The following is an 18,355-nucleotide window of genomic DNA, read 5'->3' as shown; positions in this document are numbered from 1 at the left end:
TCATTGCAAATAAACATAGTTGAAGTAGTTGTTATGGAAAACGTGTTTATTTCAGAAACAACATTAGTCAATAGATTTTATTAATTAATAACGTAAACATAGAATTTTTTTAACACAAACACAGTTAAAATTCAATTATGATGCAGAATACAAAAGAAAAATAAGATAATGGTTATCATACTAAATTATACTAAATGGAATTTTGACACTATTTGGAGTTATTAAGATTATAACATAAAGCCTGCTGCAAAAAATTTTCTCAAAGGTGCAAAGAACTTTCATATGATACTCCGCTTAACCTTATTAACTAACTGAGAATTTTTTTTACCCCCCTCCCCCCTTTAATTTATCCCAATATATTAACAATCCCTCGACCTATTTAGCTCATATACAAATTTTATGTAGATCCGATCAACGCAACGGTTCGAAAGTTATCGTCGGACAAATTCACATACATACATACATACAAACGTAGTGTCAATTCGCTCAAGTTTATTTGGAAGACGTCGCTTCGCTCGATCTAAAAATGACATGAAACCGCAATCACCCGAATTGGCCGAGTTTCAAGGGACGATAACTGGTGCTAGACCTAACGAGTCGTAATTAATTGCTAATTAGCGAGCTGAGATAATGAGGCTCCGGAGTATTGTGGAGGAGGAGGGGTGGTGGTTATTCTCGAGTGTTCCCAACATACACAAAATAAGATTTCGGTCAACACGGACACTCTTCCGGGGGTGTTGCCTATACAGAGGCGCCAAGATGTACGAGCTTGTAGTTTCCGAGGGTGGGTACACTGCGTGCAACGGATCATTCCCTGTGTTTTAATTAAAAGAAGCGTGGAAAATTAACTTACAGGAAGCCCTAGAGGATCATCCATTCAAACATCCCCCCCCCCTTCCCAAATTCACCTTGTTAACAAGTCTTCACCACTCTGCGTTCACGAGAACTCTTTCAATTCCCACAGTAACCTGCGGTGAGATTATTTTGGAAGGCCATTTGTTCTTGGGACGGTAATTAACAAAAAAACACTTAATATTTTTGTGTTCTATTTAGGAAGACTGTTTATCACTTGTTGCTTTAATATATACATACGGAACTTATGTTCTTGAAAACACTGCTACCACAACTAATGCTATTTATTCTGACACTCGAAGTGATTTAAGTGCAGATTCTTCCAGTCATCAGTTCGTATTATTACGATCTTATCGCGGCTTTGTTTTAATAGGAATGAGAGAATACTAATAAAGGTCCAAACATCCACCTAATCTTACGCTCTAAGTATACAGTTAATGCCATGTAGGCACTTAAAATAACATTATAAAATACTGTGAGAACATTTTTAACATTCGGAGTTAATTACATAGCTGAAATGAGACACAGTAAAAGTTTAAGCTCATAGATTGAAAATCTTTGCTACGCAAGCATAAATAAATATAATTTTGTTGGAATATGTTTTCACATTAAAATCATATACCTTCAGATGCTTAAATGTATTAAAAATGTTAACAGTATTGTCAAGAATTATAATAAGTCAATCATACACCGGAAAGTAAATAAAATAGAATGAATTACCGAACCTCAATATTTCACAGAAGAAATTATGTGCTTAAGTCATTCCGTTATAAAAATTTCATATGACTTAAAGAGTTAAATTTTCAGTACAGACCATAAAATAATATTGTGGCCTAAAAGCTGTTGAATACAAAATGGCGTCCATCGGACGTAAACGCTTCTTGACGTATTCCTTTGAAATACCAACCCAGTATCACTACTGTATCTGGAGCTCGAAACTACATCGAAAAATAGAATTTGGATTTATGTGACTATTTGCTTTTCGTTTCACTCTAGTTTTCAATGAGTAGTCTTGTTTAAGTTTTCCCATTTGAAATTCCCGGAAACAACGCCGTTGGAATAATGCACCTAGCAGTTTGGACACACATCAGCCCAGAGTAGGCTACGGTATTGGTATCGGTATCAGTATTGGTATTGGTATCGTTTAAGATTATTTCGGATATTTCACCTTAATATGATCAAGTAGATAACATTTCCACACATTTCAGTCCTTTCCTTTGATTTATTTCGCTACAATTCATGCATTTAATCATTGAAATTAGTTTCTATTAAAGTACACTTATTTCGTTATAAATGGGTTCTTTTGATGCTTTTTGGTGTTTTTTACTTAATTTTATTTATTTAATAACATTTGGGCTCGTGGGCTAGAATGTCTACACCACAACGAAATTTCCGATTTAGAAGTGTCACCTCGTAAGTTTGTGGCGAAGACCCGAAATACCTTTCGGCTCGGAACTACAATTGCAGGTAGGTTTCGAAGTTAGTCTCCAGGTAGAAGCGGCGCAGAGCGGACGTTTCGAGGGAACTATTCCAGAGCTCCGAAGAAGCTGTTTCAGAGTTGCCGATGCTGTGACTTAGCACATTTTAGCTCTGCCCAGCCCACAGGCGAACAGGAAAACTCCCTTGTGCACTGGCGAGCACAGGGAAAGTATGAGCTTTGAATATATATACTGTATAGAAGTCGCGAGTGGATAGGATTTACTCTACGTTTTTCAGGAGCGTATGATGAGCAGCTTGGGAACTTCACCGCTGCAGTGCGCTGCCGTAACGCCCTGTATCGTCTTTGTTGTTATTTACACGTTAGAGCGCAGCAGTGTCGCCCGCTGTCATTCCCCGCACCCCCCATCAATTATTCACTACAGCTCAAGGTCGTTCAACATAAGGGGGAAGGGGTGTTTGAAGAGTTCGACACTTGTCCGCTAGGGACCACCACAAGTCGATGCCCTATAGATGGTGGCGATTGCGGCGGTGAATTAACCAACTACCTCAAAACCGTATTAGAAATTTTAACCTGGGCTGGCGACTTCTATACAGTATATATATTCAAAGGTATAAGTAAGCTGTTCGATTGGCTGACAATACAGCAACCTACACATTAGTTTTACACCCGCCCCTCTCTACCCAGCCACGAACCCGTTAACTAACCCTGGGATTCCATCAGTGGGTGTGTGCTGTTAATCATCATGTCCACGGTTTCAGGCAGAAGTTTTAGATAATATTTAATAAGCTCAAAAGTGTGCAAAACACTATTTATGTTTTATAAAAAAACTTAAAACTATTATTGTCATGTCGAAGAATTTTTTTTCATGCAATAAATAAAGGTAATTTTTTTATTCATTTATTTTTTTATATAAAGAATTATGAAAAGACCCAAATTTGCAACATTATCTCCAGTTACCTGAAATATAATGAAATGAAAATAAAATCATAGCAGATTAGGCCATAGTTTTCTAAACAAATTCATGTAGAAAACTTTTATAGTCCCATAATTCAATTTTATTCAGGTTATAGAGAATAACTAATAATTATTCTTGTGAGACCCGTCCCATTCAAGCGTTATTTAGTTAGTTTCATACTGTAACCACCTGTACTTTAAATATAAAACCATTTAACTTGTTACTTTTAATAATTATATTAGATGCACTATAAATCAATAGTTATAACTTTACTAGCACATATTTTTTTACGGATTTCCTAACTGCGAAACATTTTTATTATTTCAATTGTGGCGGAAAGATGGATACAAGTTTATAACACATTGGTCTGAAAACAAATTCCTTGCATGCAATCAATAAGAATTCTAGGAGTAATCAAAGTCCAGTACAAACGTAACGGTACATAGTGAGGTAGTTCCAAGTGACTTTAGCTGGCTAGTTGCTTGAAGATGAAAACTTGGTTAAGATGTTATCAATCCAAGTTTAATTTAGTTTCGTGTTATCAGTGCCAGTGTGGTATCAAAAAAATTGCATGCGAAACTGTATACGTAGGTTTTCAGTTGCATTAAAATGTTAAAAATATATATTTTTTTTAAATAAGTAAATGTTTTACAGCAAAAAGGAAGTGCTTTTTTAATTTAGAATTCATCGTAGTGCAAGTTGCAGCGAATGGTTTTAACACGAATGCTAGCATAAACTTAGAAAAATCCGTCAAAAAAAACGTAAACAATAGGCGATGAACTTGTTGCAATAAGAGCTCGGGGTATATTTCGCCCCAGGAACCAGAACAGTCGAAGAAGAAGACTTTCGTCGGCGTGTGTGTCTTCGGAAGTTCTCGGCCGCGCGAAGGATGCGAGAGAATCGGGAAAATTTCTGCGACAGGGAAGGAAAGGGAGAAGTTGGGGGAAGGTGTGGGGGCGATGAAGGATTGGAAGGGATGGAAGGCAGTACGCGCGAAAGTTGGGAAAACAATGGGCGATCCTGTTTTCAGTTTCACATATCGAAACGGGCGCGTTTCCATTCTGCGGACACCCGTACCCTTCAGGAATTCTTGGGCGGCGAACTTCGGAGAGCCGTGCAGTGGAGGGTGGAAAATATGGTTTAGGAAGGGAGGGGGGAGGTGGTTTATCAAAACACCAGCACTGCGTCGAAGACGTGTAACGTAGGTTATTCCGGGGCCCGCGAAACTTCGCCGCAAGGGGTTTTCGAAAACGAAAATTTCGTGTCGGGGAGAGAGAGAGTTCGGAGTGGTAGAGGATCTGAAGCAAAGGGGAAGGGGGGGGGGGGCGTGGAGAATAAACTGCAAAGAGCAAGGGAGAGAAGTTTGTTCCTGCTGTGTTGCCAGCTCCTGTTTCTTTCCGGCTGTCTCTTCACTAATTAACAGGCAATAGTACCGCTAACCCCCATCTCTTCGGCGTGCCACTCCCCTACCCCCCGGTTGCCACCCCTTCTTCGGGGCCGGGGAAGGGGGAAGAAAGGGATGGCGGAAGAAAATTTCCAGATATTAATTCTCTAACCCCTCGAAATATTAGTTATTAACAGCCCTCATAGAGTTACGGAAACACTGAAATTCAACCCTGGTAGTCGTCTGGATGCCACTTTGAACTATGTTCCTTCGTTAGCAGTTCTAAGGACAAACTCGATCCTGCCATCACGCTAAGTTGTAAAAATTTATAAACCAAATGGAACGCCATGGAATATCTTAACCCGAGACGTAACTAAGTTTATGGCTTCTAAAACACGAACAACATTGAGGCTCAAAAATTACCTTCGAATGAACTAGGGCATATGTTTAAATTATTTTCAACATTAAACTCACATAACTCTTTATACTTATTCCTATTTGGCCGTTAGAATACAGTTGCATGCAACCTATTGCAGATGTAAAATAGCAGTAGTTTAATCGGTGCTGGAGACAATTTAATTATTTCTTTTATGAGTTAGAAGGAGGAAACATCTTATTGCTTTACTATCGTGCACTTAGCTAACTCGTGTATAAAGTTTTAGTAGCATGTCAACGTAGTGTTTTCACGTTGTCAAATTTTCTGTGTAACAGAAGCAAAATAATAAATCATAAACGAACAAAACGTTTTCAGCTAATTCTTTTCCCAATGAATTGGACCACTGTTGTATAGGTACTTTCAGTAGGCCCATAATAAGATGTAGGGATATAAAATTAGTTATTTTCGGATAAATGCACAAAGTGCTATTTTATTCTTTTTACATGTATCAGCTGGGTGGTTCAGCGAGGAATTCCTATCACCCCTATTTATTTCAGCGAGGAATTTCTATCACCCATAATGATAAACCTTGTTGATTTTCTGTTTATGTAATTATTCTGAAAAGTCGTCATAAACAATTTTCATGAAATAAGGAAAGTAAAAAAAACATTTTTGGAGGAAAATGAATCGTCTCTGTGCCAACTTACACGATACCAAATTCCTGCAAGGAATAATGATGACCGCCAATTGTTGCGGGTAAACAACTAACCTACCCTATCTGTTTGTGTCTGATGACGGGACAAAGATGTCGGTTACCGAAACGTTACAACTATTTTTTTTATATGTTTAGTTTCGTCGTTGGGTTAGTCAATGCATCGCTGTGTTGTGCAAACATTTTTTTCATCTGTATTTACTTTTCTTTTTTGTGACTGTTGGCACACTGTGTTTGTCTGTGCTGTATTTTTTTTAACCTAATTCTTTCCACGGAATTAGCTGTGTTATCCTGGAATGTAACAATAATTGTCAAATATCAGGGTAGTACATCAGCTGATATTGGCTTGTGCTCTGTGTGCATGTGAATTCATCTTTGTTTGTCAGTCCCTGAGAGTTGGTCTTTTTTCCCCTTCTTTTCATGACAACCAGCGTGAACCAGTGTGCAGTGTTATGTCCATGAAATAATTTTTAATCTACCCCATCTAACTACAGACTAGTCTAACCTGATAAGTCCTGGGTCCCAGCGGCTGGGAACCGAACACATGGGTCGCCTGACACCGGTCGTCCACAGCGTGGAACTACAAAAATGTCGAAAAATGGTGTCACAATTCTGTAGCTGGCCGCACAAAGCATGGAAGTTAATTTTTTTTTTAAAAAAAGTAGTTATGGGTTATTTTAATTTGGTTTGTATCACTTGTTTACAATTTGCTATTGCCAAAAAAAAACAGGGTTTTACATCGCACATTTGCGTATTGAAAAAAAAAATGCTTAAAAGTTAGTGGGAGCCATAGAATTTACTGTCCGCAGCCTGTAAAAAATGCGCGAAACGAAAGCGAATTTTGAGGCAACCATCAGTTCCTGAATATACACGAAAGGAAGTAAAAAAGCATGTATCCAGGCTTCGATGAATAATCACGATGTGTAAATTTAAATTTTCCAAAGCATAGCATAGTAAAAAGGAGTCATAAACTATGAAATCTGAAACTTAAATGACCCTCCTGCATACTGTTTCAATGAAAATGCAGACTTTGAATATTACAGGCACAGCTTTTTATAATGATATCTCGTAAGGAGTGAAAGATCTGTACTCCCCAGCCGGAAAGATCAAGGTGTGTAGAGTGGACTTGTAGTCGTGTAAGGTCAAGCGGGACTCCCACTGACTTCTAGCGCACTTTTAAAATGACAAAGTGGGCTCCAAACCACCTGCAGCCCATTGTGCTCGTCTCATGCCAAAGTTTGGCCGCAAACCATCACTATTCGCCTCACCACTTGGACACAATCTCAACACGCCTGACCAGACCAGGACCTCTGGATGCCAAAAGATGGAAGTCCACAAAAAATTCTTCCAGAGAAAGCATTTTCGATCCCTCCATCCAATGTAATACACACAAAATGTTAGTTTCCCAGTAACAGTAGAAATAATCACCTAGGTTCTAAAATTGGCACTACTGTCAGAAACTATTTATCAATAAAAATATCCTAGCTTTTAAATATTTTTTACTGTGATGTTGGCAGCAACCAAGTGGTCAAACTGACATCCATCCTTTGAACGTTCAGCCAAAGAGGTAATTCAATTGGTGATGTGACTGCATGGTTTACTAACGCAAGTACAAGTACTGTGTTTTTAACGCATCGCCCATTAACCACACTGCCCAACATCGACTCCAGAGCTTCGTTTATGTCCAGTTATTATTCTTGATATTACTACAGTAGTAGTGTTGCCATAGATGCAAAATAAATATTACTAGCCAACACTAAAATAATAATTTAACATAGTATTAATATTCGGCCTTCGCTTGTTTGTATCAAGACCAATGTGTTTCTGGTGCTGGTTGATGTATTTGCTTTATTTATGGTGGTAAGCAATTACAGTAGAATGTTAAGTGTGTAGTCGTTACACATGCGAATCTAGTCATTCTTATTACCTATTCCTTGTGATATTTCTTTCGGCAATATTTTAAATGGTAGTAAAGTTTGTATCCTCAGCTATTAGGTTTGCATCCGTGTGGTCAACCACACAAGTGAGAAAATGTGTAAGAGGGGTGGTACACGAAAAACTAGATTAGCAGCTTTTGGTGGAGGGAAAACATGCCTGGTGCAGGTGGATGCGATTTATTCCGCGAGCTAAAAAAAAAAAAAAAAAAACAGACTGTGGAATCCCAGTCGCGTGACCGAACACGAGACGACAACAGGCGTCCTCAGGTATTTCGACGGTTTCCGCCTGGGACAGCCACACGGCCGATGAGGCCTCTATAGGCATCCACAAATGATAGCGTATGGATCGTCCAAACCTCCATTGCGAGATGCGACGGAAAAAAGGAATCCGAAATAGAAACGAGGATAAAAAGAAACGGGCAGGAATGCAAGAGGCGGCTGGTTAAGTGGCTGAGGAGAGGGATGAGAAATCAAAGGCACGTCAAGTCTCCATTAGCATCCGAAATCACTCTCCCCCCTTCTCAAGGCCTTCTCGGCAACCATCATGAACTTCTCGGGCCTACCCTTCGCACCCAGCAGCCATGACGTCTGCAACGGCCATTTCAGTACCTTGTCCATAGGTGCCTCCCAGCGACGAACCGACGGTTACTCGGGTGGTTTTGTCAGACGGTGTCTCTAGCATTGCACTGTAGTCACGACGTGAAATGTGTTTCCGGAGAAAGAGTGAAGATTTGTGGTATTACGTCGCACGGGGGTGCAGAGGAAGTCGCGGAGGACGCGACATCCAAGATTATAGTGGGCTCCAAACATAGGCGTGATCACGAGGTGGTTCGGGTCTGACTGTTGGCACTAATTTCCTTCCTTGACGTCCACAACCAACGTAGAGTGAACACATGTGTAGAGCGTGGGGGAGGCTGTGCATGGACCGAAATATGCCGAGCCTACAAAACACTTTGGCACATACATTGACTAATCAACATCAAGGATTCGTGCCGAAAAAATAAAAACTGTGGGAAGCGAATATATATTCCCAGTTAATGAATCAAGTGTTTTGCATCTCGGTCCTTGGAGTAGTACCACCCATTGCCAAAACTCTATCCATGTCTGTGGTTCCAAACCACCCGAGTTTCACTAGTAAGATGCAGTCGAAGAACCATAAGGAATCAACCCTGGATTTTGTTGTGGAGCGGGTCTAGTATAGGTAACAATTAAAAACCTTTTTTTTTTTTAGAAAATTTATTTTTCTGTTTTAAAAGAAAAATGTCACACTAAAATCTCGGGGAACAGTAGATTTTTAGAAGTCCAACGTTTGCATATAGAAATTTAAGTAATGATTTTGCTTGAGAAAAGGAAACGGAACAGTTTATATTTTGGATTTTAATACTTTTTCTTAAGCCTCCACTCAGTTGGTAAGAGGGGGGGAGGAGGACTCACCGCATCTCGGCACGAACACTATGCAGCCCTGATCGCCTGCGGGCCAAAAACCAACCCCCCTCCCCCCCCCCCCCCCCCCCCCTCGGCAACAGGCGCCCGGGGCATCCGAGAAGAACACACGCCCGCGTTTAAAAAACACAGGCCCCGCTAAACGGCTCTCGCCGATATCATAGTGATTTGCGGTGCGAGACATTAAAGAAATTGGTCCCTGGACCCCTTTTTCCTTCCCTCTCGTAATAGGCGGAGGGATCTTCGAGCGGAGACGAAGCCCTCCCGCGGCCACGAATTGGGGAGAAAAAAAAAACTGGAGGAATCCCCTGAAGATCGGTAAATTCTTCATCGGCCCGCCCTTCGCCGCCCCTTCTCGGTCCGCCCCGGCGTTAAGGGCGGGCCGCATACGGCACCCTTTCAAGCGATGCACCCCTTTGAACAAGTTTTCACCGCCAAACCTCTCTTCTCAGGTATGCTTGGCTGCGAAGTGTGAAAGCCCTGCTTGAAATATACTTCCAAAGTGTGTGAAGCCAAAACATTGGCTGAAGTGTAGTTTTCGCATTGTCAAAACAGTTTTGAAGGACCTTATTTTTTAAAATAAAAGTGATTGATTTTAACAGCGGAGATTCTAATACATATCTAATAACCACCATCTGACTTTATTAATCGTCGTTTCCGCTATGTTTTGTGGGGGAACAATATAGTGATGGCATGGTTACAAAGTGACTTCAACCACTTCACAGCATGACGACTCTTGTCAATATTCCTTTCTCCGTGCTTCCAGCCTACACTAAGAGGAATAACTTTAGTTGACATATTTTTTGATCATATTGTATTTTGCATGAATATAAGACCGTAATGGATTTGGTGCGTGCAATGTTTGTCGTGCCAATACTTAAATCCAAATTTTATTTTTTGTTATTTTGCAGATGGTTTTTTATCATGTTTGATTAAAAACACTCACTACAAGATGGGATTTTTCTTTTCACGCTATTAAGCAAATTTCTAGAATATTGGCGATTATGCAGCTGTGATTGGTTTTAATAAACAGTTGACTTCAACTTCAAAACAGACACCCACCCCGTATACCAATACCTCCATGGTATTTTCTTTTTCGCATTTTTTTAAACCCGAATTTTGTTTGTTCTCTTCAGTGTACTGTGAATCAACAATGTGAGGGGCATAATAATTTTTATCTAAATATAAAAACATGCAGCTAAGAAACATTTTATAAAACCAATATGTTAATACTGTCTGCATATGAGTCATTAACGGATTTGGATATCTATCTCCTAAAAAAAAAACATGTTGAGAGAGATTTTTCCATATCTTTTTCACTTTTTATCGTATTATTTTAATTTTATTAATTGTTATTACTATTTCTCCTTGGGGTTTTAATGTATAAAAAAATCTCGGAAGTATACATGAATGGTAATCTAAATAAACTTCACTGTTCTCATGCTCATGACTTACATCATTGTTCTGTTATCAAAACCTGTAGACGGAAGCTGGACTAGACTTACTTATTCAGTTCTGAATAAACCTGTACTGCTGTATAGTTTAATTTCATTTTATTTCAACCAAAGTATTTTTTTTTTTCACGTGTAATGCGACCAGACACGGACAAATGAAGCTCGCGAGGCTTAGACACCGGCAGGGAGATCTCGCCTCGGTACAGACAGACAAACAACCAGACCGTTCAAAGTGTCAGTCGGGAAGAAAATCCTCGTGGGGTCGCGCGCGAAGTGTCGAGTCAAGTGGGAGTTGGAAGAAACACAAACATTTGCACGTTTGACTATCGTAGTAGCCTCTCTCTCTCTCTCTCTCTCTCTCTCTCTCTCTCTCTCTCTCTCTCTCTCTCTCTCTCTCTCTCTCTCTCTCTCCCTCTCTGCCCCACATCCTCTTTCCTTCCGGGACGAAACTGGGAAGAAGTATTTTTTCCCTCTCTCTTCGCCTCTCGAAGTGGCGCGCGGATGTTTTGGGACCGGGAACTACTTCAGAACTCCTTGAGAATTATTCAGAGCTGACGGGCGGTGACGCGACGTGACGGATGGCCGACTTCTGGAGAGGCTTCTCGTTTACATGGTCCCCTGCTTGAGAGTCGTGTCAACAGCCTGCTCGGTCGGCCCGACGGGAAGGAGGTCTCAAGAGCGTTTACCTCTTGGGCACGCAGCAATTAGGGTCGCCGCAAAGACAACAGGAGGCCACGATAGTTACGAGGGTCTTCCAAACATAAACAAGAAAAAAAAATTTCATACTATTTTTTTGGTGATTTAACAAAATACAAATGAAATGCGTTATTTTTCCTTCATAGTTTCCTTCAACAGAATTGCATTTTCTTCACAGGATGGAGATCTTTCTGATCCCTTCATTCAAAAAAGATGATTGCCCCAGTAGTCAATTGCGCACGTACGGTACTGTTCAACCGCAGGGTAATCAAGGAAAACTTTAACTATAGAACAGATATCCGCCCCACAGACTAATATCTCTATGGCACAGACACCACATTGCCTGGCCAGATGTGGTGTGTGTGGAGGTTTCGTGGCAAATTCGAAAGACGGGTATAAGGCCCAGAACGCCCTCAAGGGTCTCGGGACATGGCGTCACGCCATCCGTCGCAATCCCTTCTGGCCCTGTGGCGATCCAGCAAGGGGTGGGGGGGTGTGATTGACGGGTGACTGGCGGGGCCCAATAGCGCACGAGCCTCTCTCTCTCTCTCTCTCTCTCTCTCTCTCTCTCTCTCTCTCGCTCGGACGGACGGACGGTAACTGGACTGGCACGCCACTGTGCCCTGGGGATATGCGCCGATCCCTCTCGATACCTTCCCATCTCTCTCTCTTGCCCTTTGGGTCCGCGCTACAATGGCACGGACACGGAGACGGATCACGTAAACGGAGACGTATCTCCAGGAACATTGCACTTTCACGCCTGCTTCTTCCACAATGCACGGAAAACAAAGAAAAAAAATGGCAACCGATGAGATTGTATTTCAAGGTTACGAAACATTTAGTTTCATTTCAATTCTAGATCATAGGACTGGCAGAATTTACAATTAAAATATATATATAAAATATAATTAACATATAAATAAACGGCAAATAAATACTATAACACTAAATATTCCTGTACTCGAAACCAGTTTTAACGTATTTAGAACATGACTACCACCGCAGCCTAGTACTCGGATCATATTGGTCGCGCGAAGCAAAGTAAACGGAAGAGCTCAACATCGCCGAGCTGATCCGTACGGGTCCGTCTCAGTCTGGGAGCTGTTGTAGAAACTCTGTCCCCGTGAGATACGTCTCTTGTTGCTGTATCATTATAGAACGGATCTCAGGCCTAGTTCATAAACTACGCAAAAACGAAAGACGCAAAATATTCAGCAAACACTTTTTTTTGTTTTCAGACTACCAGCTTACAGTGTAGTACAGCTTATTACAACTTGTTTTAAACATCGTTGCGCTAGATAGTCATTTTATCTTTGGTTTTCCTGATGTTAAAACTATACTGACGTTCGATTATCCCGGCACAGGTCGTGATCCCAGATAGTTGAGAATTAAGGAGCTTGTACTCCGTGTGTGTTCAAGAAATCGTGTAATGTACCGTGTAACCTATGGTGCGCAAAACGCTGCTGGAAGCGCGTTCGCGTCACGGCCCGCCATTAATCTGGTTGTAAATTGGGGCTTAACTCCAACCGGCCACCGTTTACTTTAGTATTGACGAGCTCCCCCCCTCCCCCCCCCCCCTCTAGGAACGGGCGGTCATGCAGCGCAGAGGGCAGTGTTATCTGACAGTTGTGTGGCACACGCACGAACACGGACGATCGATCGCCAAACCAACTTTCATGTCAAGCCACCAGGAGAGAAAAAACTGTTACATTAGCCTTCGGCAAGATTTTAATGTCAATGTATTTTACTATGTGTTTAACTTAACAACGTGTATTTTAAAAATCAGCAAAAATGTCGAACAGAAAGCTGGCACTATACATAGGTATGTCTATAAAAGAATATCTAAGTTACAAATTTTAGGAGTAACTCAAAAAGTAGCACCACCTTCGAAAAATAGCGATTAGTAGAGGGTGAACCTGTAAACTTTATTTGGCGACAGGATGGATTCCCTTCCCAATAGAATCTCTTTGTACCAGAGTGGCTGTACGTCAAATTCTCTGACTGTTGGATTGGTCGTAATGGTCGAGACAACAGAGCTCTTTTCCGCTGGCCTCCACGTTCACCTGACATAACGCCATGCGATTTTTTTTTCCTTTGGTGCTTTATAAAAGATCGTGTCTACGTTCCGTCGCTACTTAAAGATTTGCCATGTTGAGACACAGAATTGAAGAGGCTATTGCTTCCATTACTCCGGACGTGTTAACCAAAGTGTGGGAAGAATTGGACTTTAGGTTGAATGTTTGCCGTGCAAATAAAGGTGCACATATTGAACACTTGTAAGAAAGATTAGGTTAGTTTACCTTCAATTTTATATATGATTTGTGGTAAATAGTCTCAATGAAACTGTTGTCATTTACAATTGAAACTGAAATATTCTTTTATGGACATACTGTAGATCTCAGAAAAAATTCAAAATATGTGGATATCATGAACTTTAATGTCGCAAATTAAAATTTAAATCAGAACTTCAATACACATCTATCTTCCATACTTTAACTGTTTTATTTTAATATATTAATTAACTCTAAATGACTTTCACATCAATAATAAGCCTAAAATGTTATTAAAATATATTTATAATGATTATAGGTACCGTGTCTGGCGTTCTAGATTACGTCAGCGGAAAACATTGCTGTACAGATTTGCTACATTATGTTTTAATCTCTAATTTCAAGAGTTTTCTAGTAGCTTATCATACAATTATGAAGCATTAAATAAGGTTTAATCTACAGACGAAAAGAATTTTTTTTTCCATGTGTCTGAAAATCAAATGTTGATAGATATCCTTATAGTGAATAAGTAACGTGCGTTTGTGGCAAATCTTATCTCGAGTCAATGTTTGAGACTCCTCAAGGTTTGTAAACCCATCGCAAAAAAACACACACATTTACAAAAGAACGAATCAGACTCTTGGAAAGGTTAGCTCTAATCTCCGTGGTTTCTGTGACAATGAGAAGACCGGTGTTGACACTGCGGCTGTATTTCTCCCGAGCGCGGCTGACGGCGAAAACATCGCGAACATTATTGTCTCAGCGTGTCGACACGAGTCTTTGCGTTCGAGAAACAACGCCTTATCGCGCCACAAACACTCCTGATACGGCAGCAAACGCACGCAAAACAATCGCCGCGTTTGCTGGAGGATTAAATAACTTGTCACTCAACGTTGGGAAGGAAAAAAGAAAAGTACAATTAATTTCTCCTTAGACACTTGGTAGGTGCTTGTAATAACGTTATCGAAAGAAAAAAAAATTATATTTATTCACTAAAATCGTTAGTTCAGTAACAGAGTTTACACTCTCTCATTGTTAAACATTTTTTACTTTCAAGTTACGAAGAGCGCTGGTTACAAATTATCCAAGGATCTTCGTAAAATTTACGCCCACAAGAGTTAGCTTGCCTACATTGAACATGAATCTAAAGAATATTCTTGGTCTATTAGCAGAACATTCAAAAACTGGCTAAGTCTACAACATAAACATTTACTTTGTCCAATTGTACGTTTACCTGTCTTTAGAACAAATTTTACAAGGGGGAAGTTGAAAAATGGTATCGTTTCTACGAAGTTTATTAATTTGGAAATTATGAAAATCTCTTCGTTCATTTTAGTTCAATGTTTCGTTGAAAATTACGTCAATTTACTGAAATTTCTAACAGTGGCTTACAGTAGACAGCATTGATATGTTTCTAACATCTTACATACATATATATATATGCCTATATTTATGGGTTTGCAGCCATGTTACTGACCCGCAGGTTTTTGATAGGGGTTTTCAATAAAACCCAGTTGAAAAAACCCAGGCAATGACTATTTTTTCCTTCAATGTTAATAAAGAAAAAATCAAATTACAAATCAGCGTGTTTTATTGATTATATGGTTATTAATTATGTTTTATTATTTATTTAACATAAACAACACATCCAAAGTACGTACCCACGTACATAACAGATACCTACACAAAAAAGTACAAAACACAGACTGATATCAGTTTATTATAAGATATCACTTAGATTTCATACAAGTTAAAAGTAAATAATATTTAATTTAGATAAACTGTGTAGACAAGTAAACAGAAGGTTTAAGGTAGGCTTAGTTCTAAAAAGTTAATAGTTTTAAAATATATAGTATATCCTCTGAAATCCCACCAAAATGCAGACTTTTTGAAAGAAAAACATGATTATTTAAATTGAAAAAAAGGTTGAAAAACCCACACGGGTAGGGTTTTATCAAACAAACCCGGGTTTTTGCCAGCCCTGCTATATATGTATATAAAATGCACGAAACGCATTAAAAAAAAAAGCTTAGTTCAACCGGTCAAAACAAATACATACTCGAGAGGACTCCAGAAAATTAATTAAGACAGCCAATAAATAAAATCAGACGAAAACCAACAGCTCAGTAAAAATAATAATAATTGGACGTATAACGAGAGTAACGAGTATTCAAAATATGCAGAAGATACTGTTCGGCACAACGAAGGCAGCGCAGGCAAAGCTCGAAACATAACTACTGATTTTTCATTGGTCAGGCACACCCAGTATGCAAGTATGGCTAATGATAGGAACTTATCATAGTTCCAGAAAAATTAATATTTAACAACCAGCGAACCAGATGTATTCTCTAAAAAAATAATAAACCGGTAAAATTTTGACTTTTTACTATGGTACTGCTATTGGTTCAAATAACGCAACCAATGAATAAAGATATGAGAAATAAGAGCTTTTTGACACCGGAAAATAGTTATTTTTGTTATTTCACACATGCATGTAACTAAGCTCACATTAATAACTTTCAAAACAAATCTGTTCTATTTTATAAAAAACAAAATTCATTTCTTTCTTACTCTGAAGATTGTTTTATGTAGTACAAGAATACATATTTTTAACCCAACAAAAATTTTTGGAACATGTTTTATCCTGTATTTCAGTCTATGGAAACTTATCTTCTTAATTTGAAAACAATATACATAAAAGGCCAGTGAGTATAAATATTAATTTATAATCAAAAGCTGCAAAAAACGTTTGTGTATATTACCTACTATTGTCACCTTAATTCTCCGACATCAGAAAACTGTTAAAAATACGTATATCAAAATTGCGTGCAAAATACCACGTATTTCCCCAAGTGGCGAGTGGAATTCGGGACGCGTTCTCCTGTCAAAAATCATTTTAAATGATGTCTATGCAGTAAAACCTCGTTACTGAAGGCGATGATTCAGCATTTGCATTTACTTTCAAGCGACGAGGAAATATAAGTTATACATATAAAAAAAATACACATTATCCACTTTTCGATTCCGAGAAAGTACACAACATTATACCTACATCTTGTGATGCAATAGATTGAGTCCACGCGAGACAATCCTTCCTTTCAATAAAACATTTTCCTTTGAATTTTTGTTTTGTGTACTTTAAGATATCAGGATAGAAGAAAGCACGAAAGAAGTGAAGTATGTTTGAATGGACGCGCGAGAAAGAAAAAAAAAATCATCGGGAATAGAAAACGTGTTCGTTTCAGCTATCTCTTTGTGAGAATAATGGGTGGCAAATGATCAGCTGAAGGATGAATTCGTATGGTTGGATTCCGTTAAAATTGCGAACGGCAACACAATAGCAGTCTCGGGTGTACACGTAGCATAGCATCACTGTTGCCTGAATGCTACGAATCATCGTCGTGGTAAATAAAGCCCTGTCAAAGTTTTCTAAGCGCCTGCGTCTAGACACAATACGCAGGCGGCATCTACATGTCTTTGGATTCAAAAAAATTTTTTATAACGGTGAAAAAAAAAGATCATAAAAAAAGTTTTCGAGTTTATGCTGACTGTCATTGGCGTACGCAAGGGAAAATTAAGGGGATATATCCCTCCCTATACCACCTGATGTTACAAGGGGGGGAGGGATGTGCTAGATCTCAGTAACGGCAGTAAGGAATCACCTGGAAACACAGACCAAATGTAGTGATACATGTTGGGAATGATAATGCAACTGTTCGAACTCCTTTTTGATGTGACAACGTCTAATAAATCGATGAAACTTTAAACACTCCCATTCGTTTCCTACTTTTCCTATCATCGTCCTATCCTTAACAGAACAACACAGATTGGAAGAAGTTAAATAGCAAACATGTATAAAAGTTATAGTTAAAATAATCTCTTCGTTATAGTAAAAAACATATTTGAATTAATGAGTGCAAATAAAAGTAAATTTAACAATTAAATTGTAGATTTCATTTCACTCCTTCTTTGTATCCATACAAAATAGTGATAATTCAATAAAAAATGATTCAATTTTATTCATAAAATTATGCAATCATTTCATCAATGTTTTGTTATGACGTTGTCACGTTAAACTATCGTCCGTAAACCAACTTTACAGACAACCAATTTTTTTTTAAGGGAAACGTCTTTGCTGAGGGTTATGTACAAGGTAGGGGAACCGGTAGAGGAGGAGAGTGCGTCAGCGGCGACGCCACTCCAACGCATGCACCCGCAATCGAATGGGAAAATGACACGGGGGAGGGGATAGGTTTTTGGTGTGGCATGCTATATGCTAGTTGTAACGGCTGGAAGGGGATACGGCAGGGGAGAGGTAGAAATGACACAGCGGTGATGCTACGGAATTATCGTAACGCTGTTGTGTTTGCCTACTAACCTATTTTTTTTAGATCATACCTGCATCTTAACTAACCTCAATTATTATCTGTTGTTCAGTAAAAAATACTAATAATTTATATTTATCCATACCTAATAAGCAAAAAATTTCACTTCTGTCACACGTAAACTCCACGCACACACATTTTTTTTGAATACATTTCTTATTTTATTTCATTTCTTTTTTTTTCTCGAAAAAAAAAAAATATCCCTGTATCCGCCTCTGCTGACTCGATCTGTTGAGAGCTATAAACCAGTCGACGACGATTTAAATAATTTTAATTGTAAATGTTTCGCTATTTGAATGGTGCTTGTTATGGAGAATAACAATTTAAAATGATTTCATGGACCATAACTCTTTTCCACTGCTTGTCGTAACAAAACCTCAAGAATGAACAAAGACGAATAGATACTTGAAGTTACGGGTGGAAAAAGCCGGCATCAGCTGGTCACATGTA

At 39.1% G+C, this 18,355-nt stretch overlaps 1 protein-coding gene across 4 annotated transcripts in view; it reads right to left on the bottom strand.

The window, feature by feature from the left end:
• The window catches only part of LOC134542076 (dachshund homolog 1-like), a 544,392-nt gene that overhangs the window by 457,891 nt on the left and 68,146 nt on the right, over positions 1–18,355 (bottom strand). For 3 of the 4 annotated variants that reach the window (XM_063385989.1, XM_063385986.1, XM_063385985.1), the window contains exon 2: positions 6,226–6,300. The exons of the other annotated variant lie outside the window; for it this stretch is intronic. In XM_063385989.1, the coding sequence (XP_063242059.1) occupies positions 6,226–6,266 (41 nt within the window). In that variant the 5' untranslated portion in view covers positions 6,267–6,300. The remainder of the gene's footprint in view (positions 1–6,225; positions 6,301–18,355) is intronic. 4 annotated transcript variants of the gene reach the window in all.

The sequence above is a fragment of the Bacillus rossius genome (genome assembly GCF_032445375.1).
Source record: "Bacillus rossius redtenbacheri isolate Brsri chromosome 4 unlocalized genomic scaffold, Brsri_v3 Brsri_v3_scf4_2, whole genome shotgun sequence".
Classification (NCBI taxonomy): domain Eukaryota; kingdom Metazoa; phylum Arthropoda; class Insecta; order Phasmatodea; family Bacillidae; genus Bacillus; species Bacillus rossius.
Note: the sequence above shows the minus strand (reverse complement) of the source record. Positions and strands in the feature narration are given on the sequence as shown.